The following is a 9,893-nucleotide window of genomic DNA, read 5'->3' as shown; positions in this document are numbered from 1 at the left end:
TATACATTATTTATTACTGTTTTTTCAATATTGAAACGTAAAGAGACATTTGCGTTTAGTTTAGCAGATCATAACAGCCAATTCTAACATCCTGAAAAAGAAAACCCATGCAAGTTTTTTCTTTAGGAAGGCATTAGATATTAGTCAATATCTCTATCTCTTTCATTTTTTCTATCTGCGATCTAGAAAGGACTGACACGCGCGGCAATTTGAATGACATTGTGCGCGTGTGCGTACACGATTCGTGCGCAACGTTATCACGCATGCGCGCAGGAGACACAGTTGGGGACCTCTGGGTCTCAGATTCAGACACTCGGAGTTTCAGGTCTCAGGAGACAGTCGAGAATGGGAACGTATCAGTAGGAAGGCGGGAGACGGGAGGCGTAAGGAACGTGTTATGCACACGCTCATATGTATATGTTGTACAAGGCGCATTATACATCGCATATTGATATTAGCATACGGCAACATATTCAGACTCAGCTACGATCGCGTTTGCGTTCGTGGTCAGCGATGTTCACCGTGACGTGCTTCGTGTCTCTATCTCGTCAAGTGTCAAGCGTCGCGCTAGCATTACCCATGAGCTGAATCTCGCAGAACGAGAATAGCTGTCAAATTGCGTGCGCACGCATGCATTTACATACGCAAGAAAGCAAGAGAATCATCACGTTGTTCACGATAACCTGGAAGCCTGACAAGGGCGGTGACGATCGACGAAGAGTTTTGTGGTGAAAGTAGAAAAAATATTGTCCATCCTTTTTCTTTTGGCGTGAGAACAAAGAATATACATCCACCAGATATATACACGAGGAACACTCTCCGTGCCGATGAAACCTTTGATCGCCAGCAATGGAGCCTGAGGAGCCTTTGATGCAAGGAATTCTGCTGTTACCGCCGCAAGGAATGCTAGGCCAACTCAAGGTTGGTCTATCGCGCGCAAAGATAACGTGTGCGGACGCGATACGTGTGATAACGCGTATCATTTATGAATGGCTGTCGTGCTTTCCCGATCTGTCTACTTATGTTAGATATTAAAAGGGTAGTAAAAAAATTTTGAGTGAAAAACTCGATAGAAAACTGTTTTTTACTTCTCAAAAAATGGATTTTTTATCTCATTAATTATTGAGAATTTTTATTTTCAAAAATTTAATTTTAATGCTTATTTATTAATCTTTGATGCACGGCTTTGAAAAATGAGCATATCCACATAATAATAAAAATAACAACAATTTAACTATGCTTGATAGAGTTTTTTTCTATAAAACTTTAAAAATAAAGAACATCAAAAAGTACGATTCAATTATAAAAATCAAAATTAAATTAAATTTTTTAAATATTTGAACTCAACTGATTAAACAAATACAAAGTAGTAATCAGCTCAGTTACATTGAAATTGATTATTGACCTACCAAATAAAATTAATTTAATTCTTATACCATCTTTTGTTCAAAGGAAACTGGCACTATCTTTCCAAATTATCAAAAAAACTGGGTAAAAGATATTTTTTTATCCAAAAATACCAGTTTTTTTACCTCATTTTTAAAAAATTCAGCTTTTTTAATCTCTACTTCTAGTTTCTTTTTTTTTATCTTCACGTTTCTTCCTCGAGTATATTGAGTACACAACAGGAATACATGGACAACACGTTCGCAATTTGTCCAAAATGCCTTTGGAATGATTGTTTCAAAAATATATATCGGAGAGTAACTTACAAAATGTTTTTACATTCTCTATATAATAGAAAAATTACAAACGAACACATATATAACACATGAAAATTTATTTCTTTCTAGAAAACATGGCACAAGAGATTTTGCCAGCTGTTTAGAACGAGCAATTATGGAATCAAACGCGTTGAGATCTACGACAATCAAGAGGAAGCAATATTACAGTCCCACTCTCCACGCATTATTACACTAGATGCTTGTATAAAAATTGCACCCAGCAATCAATCACATGTTTTTATCGTACGTATTTGTCTCTCTCCTTTTGTACATGTCACTGTTCAAACTTCTTTTCTTAGCTTTGTTCTGAAAAATGATCACTTACACATTTGTTTTATGCAGGTGGTGACTAAATCAGGAATACATTATTTTGGCTGTTATTCAGAAAATGAAATGACTCATTGGATTACAGCATTCCAGTTGGTTGCTTTCAAAGATAGTGTATCAAATCAAACAATAGAAGAGAACAATGATCTGTATTGCACTACTGGAGAAGGTGTATTTTCTGTGAAAGTTGTAGAAACGGATGCATCTAAGCGATGTGGACTCGAAGCAAGAAACTATACATTAGTAATTGCCACTGTGGATATGAAATTGATGGATGGTGACATTGTGCTATTCACATGGCCATATAAGTATATTAGAAGATATGGATATAGAGATGGAAAATTTATCTTTGAAGCTGGAAGGAAATGTGAATCTGGCGAAGGTTCCTTCCGCTTAGAGCATAGTAGCCAGCAAGAGATCTTTCGATGTATGTATTCGAAAATGAGATCTATGAAAAAGTTATTAAACGAAGAACACAATCCAAACATAGAATGTAATGATGCTCAGTATCATGCAGCTTTGTCTATGGAAGCTGGCTCCAGAGCGGCCTTACCTCCCTCTCTGAATAATTCTAGCAATCTAATTGACATAGATTTTCCTACGCCGCAGAGTTCTCAAAAACCATTGACTTCATCGAGTATGGATTCTACCACCTCGTCAAGTAGATCAATAAATAAGTCTAAACCTGCCAAGCCACCACGAAAATACTTTGGTAATCTACTGGAGAAGAAGAATCTCGATTCAGAATTTCTAGATTTACCCACGTGCGGGGAATATAGAACATTAAGCCAAGCTAATTCACCAGAATTGTCTCACAAGTTCATAAGTGGTGATATGCGCGAAGAAGAAGAGAAACACTCGTATGATCTAGTAGAAATAAGAAACGATGCGTGGAAAACACACGGTATTGATAGCGTGCATCACACTGAGAGGGTAAATTCGAGTTTACCTGGAGAACGAGATAAAGAGAACGATAACGATGATTTACAATATGAGATCATGATGCCGATACGAAATCATGATGCGCCATTCCAAAATTCGTGCAAAAGTATAGGCGGCGATTCCGCGCCGTCGGTGATACACAATATTGCCAAGACAGATGAGTCGGATTACGACAAATTGGAGCACTTTGGATCCGCAACGAAACTCAGTCCTAAATCTACATACAAGTATACGAATTCCTCACAAAGCATACATTCCAATATATCTCATGGGGAAAATTCTAATCTTATTAATCCGGCATGGTCCAATTACGATATCGTCGAAGATATGTCTGCCATTAGATTAGCCGACGATAGTCATTTGGGTTACGGAATTATCCGGAAAAAACCGGATTCTTCCGAGACGATTTCCGTCAGTGGTAATTTCGCAAGTGGTCCGCAACATAAAGTTTTCAATAACAGCGAATACGCAATTGTATCCAAGCCAAAAAGGGTATAAAATACCCAAATATTCGAATATCCTTTCAAAGTATTACGATCGCGCGACAAATTGTCTTTAAACTTACATTTCCAAAATTCTTGTTCATTCTTTTGTAATTAATTGTAAAAATGTGAAGAATATGCTAGTCTGCTAGTGCGTTCTGTGTGGCTCGAAATTTATTTCTCGCTTTACAAAATTGCATTGTAAAATTATTAACGTATATATCATGAAATGATACAAAAAGATGCAATATTCTTTCTACCCGGTATGTTTATTCACTTTCTATAGCATTTATAGAGATAGAGAGAAAAAAACCTAGTCTTTTTATTAAAAATTTAAACATCTTAAACTTTCACAATTGTGCCTTTTTAGGAGAGATTTTATATTATTATTGATTAGACTGAAGGCTCAGTGCGATTAAGATTTTATCTAATTGCATTTGACTGATTTATGAAAATACATGTGTAGTGCCTTATATATGAAAACATTTTAATTGATGCCAAATTGATATAATTAAACAATTCTAAATACGTGCATGCGCGTGAAATCTCTATCGATATTTGAATATATACATGTTTATTGGTGTACTTAGAGAAATTTACTATGATATATGTATATTTTATAATTAAGATTTTTTAACTACTATTGCTTCTATTTTTGATCATTACACTCTATTGTTATAGCGCTTATTATATAACTACTGCTATAATATGAATAATTCATGATTATATCTCTTTTTTAATTTTGTCATATCTTTGAACACATGCGAAACATTTATTTTATGCAAATGTGTTATATAAACTTGGTCTATATATGAATAGCGTAAAATTTTCTATATGTAAATGCCTTGATACAAATTTTTTTCCAAACATAAATCATCACAATTGGATAAACTCATTCGTAGATATTTAACATTATGCTGTTGCGATTCTATTATATTATATCAATGAACATTTATGCTTTATGTATATTAGTGCTTTTGTTAGCAATAAAATCAACTTATTGCCTTAATTTATATATAACTTACTGCAAATCACTATCAGATTGGAATAATTCAAAATAATATTATCAAGAGTAAACAAAAAATTTCTATTGCATTTCTCTTGATTAAAATATTACATATGTATTTAGTACGTACATATAAAAATATATATGTATATAAATGTGCATATGTATATACACACATTTAAAGTGTAAGGCGATAAGTGACAAGCTACAGAAATCACTATCATTCATTATGTAAATTAATGACTGCAGGTCATTTGTAATAATAGCATATATATATATATATATATATATATATATAAGAATAAATAACTAACTTTTCGTATATATTTTTTATCTGCACATTTTTTTTATAAAATTGTACATAGAAAAAGTATCATGATTTTAAAAATTTGTTAAAAGGCTGTAATGTGTCTCCCTTGTGCCAAACTAATGTCATTGGTAGGAATATTATCCAAGTAATATATATAGGCGATTATAAATTGAGATGAGTTGCGCCGCATTCAACAAATTCTAAAAATATAACAAATATAAATTATAAATCTAGTTTTTAGAACAGTATCATCAAATATTTTTAATAGAAGAATGTTTAAAAAAAACTGCGCAAGACATGCATATAAGATCTATACTTGCATGTATACATGATCTTGTACACATTTCTTACCACTTGTAAATGTCAATGATAAAGTTTATATTTGTAGAGAGATAAATTTTGTTTTGACATTCTAAAGTTTTAATATTTTTCTATGACGTATATTTCGATCTGTATGTATAACAATACAATTATCTAGTATAAATTAATATAGATTTTTTTCGTACAATCTTTACAATTGAAATATATATTTATCTAAGCAATTTTCATACAATTGCATACAATTTTCGTTACATGTACAGAGAGAGAGAGAGATGCCTAAATTATACAAATAACTTTATAATAAATTTCACATACTTATATTAATTATTGTACTTTCGTTCTAGCAACGTTAAATGAAAATTCAACTTTTTTTCTCTTTTGGTGGTTCAATTTTTTTAATTGCATCATCATTTTCATTGTTTGAGTCTTTTGTCTCGCTAGCGTTTTTTTGATGTAACTTGAATTCTTCATTTGTAACAGCCTCGAAATAGCCCTCTTTATCATCCGCTATTCTTCGTACTGTTTCTCCTTTTAATGCCATTATTTTCTCGATATTTGTTCTAGTAGTTATTTCAGGAAACCACCCTAAATTATCGGCAATAAGATGATTGTTCTTACAACCATTGCATCTCACTATTACTACACCCTTATTATATGCCAATTTGGATATCAGCCTGGTGTTTCTCGTGGAGCATCTTTTACATGTAAATATCAATTTTAGTTTTCCTTCCAGCTTACCCACTTTTTTGCTTTCTTTGTTGTCGTTTTCATGAAAAAAACGGCTCGGATTCCGGAATGCTCCGATATCATTTTTATATACGATCGGAATACGATGATAATATACGGAGTATCGATTACACGTTACACGTGCAGCGAAATGTAAAATTCGCCGAATGAAAAACATATTAAACTCGCCTTTTGCCGCTTCAGGATATATACATATCTAGTTTTATTCTTGAAAAATATTTTTTCCAGTTCCCAAAAAGCATGTATTGAAAGATAAATTTTAGGTTAGGTAGATCACGCTTCTCTGTAATATTTATATCCCAAAACGATCTTGGTAGAATATCGAAGAAAAACGAAAAAAGACTCTGACATTTGTTTTTTATTTCGGAAATTTACATTTAAAACTGAAATATAATATTGCCAGTTATGTCAAAACTCTGTCATTTTTACTGTATATCGCACTCGCACCATCTTCAATGCGTTCAAAAATCCTATCTCTGGGCAGTGATCAGTGATGCTATGCCGTGGATTTTTCCCACGCATGCGCGCTATGAATTCTCATAGACGTATATTCTTCGACCAATATAAGGTATCATCAGACCCTAGTAAGAAAAAAAATGTGAAAGAAGTTGTAGGGAGAGAGAAAAGTTTTTATTAAGAAATGGAATACATTTAATATTAATAATAATAACTATTTATGTGTTATTATCAACATTACTAAAAAAAAAACGTAGTAAAACTATAAGGCCCCTTATACGCCTTGTGTTGAGCCGGAGATACAGCAGTGATAGCAGCCGACGTCGTTTACGCATGCGCACAGTAGCTCTGTGAGAAAAAATCCCATGGCATAGCATCACTGCTTCTGGGCACAGTATAGACATAGATTAATAGACAGATAGTCAAAGGCCCGTATGAAGGCACGACCGGCATTTCCGTGCAACACACTTTGCCCCTTACCGACTCACTTTGCCTCTGGTTTGAGTCTGGGCTAAATTTTGTTAACTTTACCAAAAGACTTTGCCCCTGGTTCGAGTCCAAGCTAAATTCCTTTGATTTTATCACTAGACTTTGCTTCTAGTGCAAGCCAGGCTAATTCATCATAAGACGAATTAAATGTGAGAAAGACTTTTATTGTCTCGCTCGCTCCTGAGACAATGACAAGAGTGAGCGAGACAACAACAAAAGTGAGCGAGAGGAAAATAGCAACGTGCAAAGAAGATTCGAGGATCAAGATCGAACTCTTATGAATGCTGCTATTCCTCTCTCGCTCACTCCTGTGATTGTCTCGCTCACTCTTATTATTGTTTTATTATCAGAAGCGAACGAGACAATAATAAGAGTGAGTGAAAAAAAAGACGGCAAAGGTTCGATCTTCGAATCTTCTTTGGATGTTGCTATTTTCCTCTTGCTTACTTATGTGATTGTCTCATTCCTATATTAAATTCTCTTATAGCGTATTCGATTTGTTGACTCTACCCGACTCTGGGTCGAGTCGAGTCAGATCTCAAGTTCGATTTGAAACTCAATGACTCTAAATTATCATTTTTAACATTATTATTTATCATATTTTCATTATTACTACTTATTCTTCTATTTATTTTATATAATATAAACATATATTTCTATGATGATGATGATTAAGAATAATGTTAAAGACTCTTTGATATGTTATGAATCACGAAACCAATCATAAACCGCTTTCCGCCATGATAGTTTAGAGAGATAGTTTAGTTTGAGTTTCAAATCGAACTTGAGATCTGACTCGACTCAATCCAGAGTCGGATAGAGTCAACAAATCGAATACGCTATAAGACAATTTAATATAGGAATGAGACACATTATTTGAGGGTCAGTGTTTAAGAATTTAGAATTTAGTTGATTAAATCATGAAGCATCTTTCGTTTAAGTCTTCTTCTGGCAGTTATGAATCCGTGAGTTAACTCGCAGTGGGGTTTGGATGGATCAGTAAACGTTTTGTGTGTTTTAAGACGTAGGATTTTATTTCTTCTTTGATTGTGTGGATACGTCGACGAAATCGCGATGTATTTGGTCTTTGGTAATGTACTAAGGAGCGTCGACAATCATGCGAAGTACTTTTGACTGGAATCTTTGGAGTATTGCAATGTTGTAATGGGCTGTTGTTCCCCATAGTTCTATACCGTACGTCCAGATTTTAGTATAGATTTGTAGAGAAGTAGTTTACTTTCTAGAGATAGATTTGATGGACGTCCGTCAGCCAGTACATCTTCCTCAGGTGAAGGCCCAGCTATTTACGTTTATTAAATATGTGTTTACTCTAATTTAGCCTTCTATCCAAGTACCTGACTTGATCATATTGAGGTACTTGAACTCTGTTAAGAAATACTGGAGGATATGTTCCTTGTTTGTTAGTGAAGGTTACATGGACAGATTTACTCTCGTTTACTTTTATCCGCCATGTTCTGAGCCACTTTTCTATTTTATTCAGACTCGCTTGTAGGATGTTTGAGAATAAGAATGGATCATTATGAGCTGCCAGCACAGCTGTGTCGCAAAAGTACCTATTATGGTACCATGGTAGGTCCGCGGTATATAATAGATACAAGACAGGTCCCAGTACACTACCCTGGGGAACACCGGCATGAATTTCATGCAGAGCAGTTGTAGCATCGTCATACTTGACGTATATGTACCTCATATTGAGGTTGGATTTGAGAAAGCGGTAATAACCCGCAGGAAGATTGAGTTTGATTTTGTGCAAAAGTCCCACGTGCCATACTTTATCGAAGGCCTGAGATACGTCGAGAAATATAGCAGAACAATATTGTTTTTTTTTAAAGGAAGCATTGATTTTAACCACAAGTCTGTGCATTTGTTCTATGGTTCGTTGGTGTTGTATTTCTTCCTGAATCCGTATTGGTGGTCCGGTAATTGTTTCTGCTCAATAATAGGCGTTGATTCCGGTCTGAGACGGTGTACGAGTAAGGTGTGCTCTGAGTCTCTCTTCTCTGTTCTTTTGCGACTACGTAGTGCGTGTTAAGTTGAGTAATTGAAAGCGACTCTTTTTTATTAAACACTGATAGTGTGTTTTGAGTATTTTTATTTGTCTTTTGTCATATTTTACCTTTATTGAAAGTGAGTACTACCTAAAATGCAGGAGGCCAAGGCCTCCTGCGTCTCTGATCCGGGAGGAAACGAACGACGTAGTCGTCTTTCGGTGCCTCTGGATGAATGAGCATCCTTTGAAAAACCAGCTGGAACTGAAGCTAGAGCCAGATCTAGATCTCCTTTGCAAGAAGAACAAGATAAGGAATCGGCAAAAGATCCTCTCAAAGATCAAGGTAACACTAATGCTAATAGTGATTCTGAGATGCCTAAAAAACAAAAAAGACGGGATAGCAGAAAGAGATCTAAAATTAATAATAATAATTCCAAAAAATCGAGCCTCTCGCCCCCCCCCCCTTTCACAAACCCGCTCTATAACCTCGGTTTATTCTAATATTTTTTATGATGACGATGATTCGATGGATTCCCTTGATGAAAATAATGATTTTGAAAAGGATCTCTCTCCTGCGATTTCCCGCTTTCGATCCCTAGAATCTATTGCGCATGTTCTTACAAACTCGTCGGCATTGCCGACAAAGCAACCAGTATCAAATAACATCGATGTAACTGCGCACACAATGGATTGTGATAATGCGCATGAGCAAGATAATATTCAAAACTTCGAAACAATCTCAGTCTCGAAAGACATCCCTCCCCCTTCCCTTAGCTCTAAAGAAAGCAATAAAGATGCGACTAGATATCGACGTAGGGACTTCCCTCCTTATATTGTGCATTTCCAGTATGAGGATCCCAACAACGGCAGTCCTCTCTGATGATGATTAGTCGTCTTATTAATGGATTAATTAAAAAAGATATTTGTGAAGTTAAAAAAATAGGCAAAAATAAAATCCTCGTTGAATTCATTACCCCTGATGCCGCCAATAACATTATTAACCATCATGTACTTAAAGAAAAACATCTCACGGCTTTTATTCCTTCGTATCGAATCATGCGCATTGGGATTATTAGAG

General features: G+C 34.9%; 2 protein-coding genes across 2 annotated transcripts; one reads left to right on the top strand and one right to left on the bottom strand.

Moving 5' to 3' along the window:
* Positions 1 to 290: 290 nt before the first annotated feature.
* LOC126855587 (docking protein 2) lies at positions 291 to 4,805 on the top strand. The gene is made up of 3 exons (XM_050603393.1): positions 291 to 921; positions 1,794 to 1,967; positions 2,067 to 4,805. Exons 1-3 carry the CDS (start codon positions 850 to 852, stop codon positions 3,489 to 3,491), a joined length of 1,671 nt encoding a protein of 556 aa, XP_050459350.1. The 5' UTR covers positions 291 to 849; the 3' UTR covers positions 3,492 to 4,805.
* On the bottom strand, positions 4,796 to 6,324 carry LOC126855614 (DNL-type zinc finger protein-like). Its single transcript, XM_050603429.1, has 2 exons — positions 5,428 to 6,324; positions 4,796 to 4,991 (listed from the first exon to the last, which is right to left on the bottom strand). The coding sequence occupies exon 1, from the start codon at positions 6,014 to 6,016 to the stop codon at positions 5,474 to 5,476; it is 543 nt and encodes a 180-aa protein (XP_050459386.1). The 5' UTR covers positions 6,017 to 6,324; the 3' UTR covers positions 4,796 to 4,991; positions 5,428 to 5,473.
* Between the last annotated feature and the right edge of the window lie 3,569 nt (positions 6,325 to 9,893).

This window comes from Cataglyphis hispanica, chromosome 16 (assembly GCF_021464435.1).
Source record: "Cataglyphis hispanica isolate Lineage 1 chromosome 16, ULB_Chis1_1.0, whole genome shotgun sequence".
NCBI lineage: Eukaryota > Metazoa > Arthropoda > Insecta > Hymenoptera > Formicidae > Cataglyphis > Cataglyphis hispanica.
The sequence above is the reverse complement of the archived record's forward strand: the minus strand, read 5'-3'. Positions and strand labels throughout refer to the sequence as shown.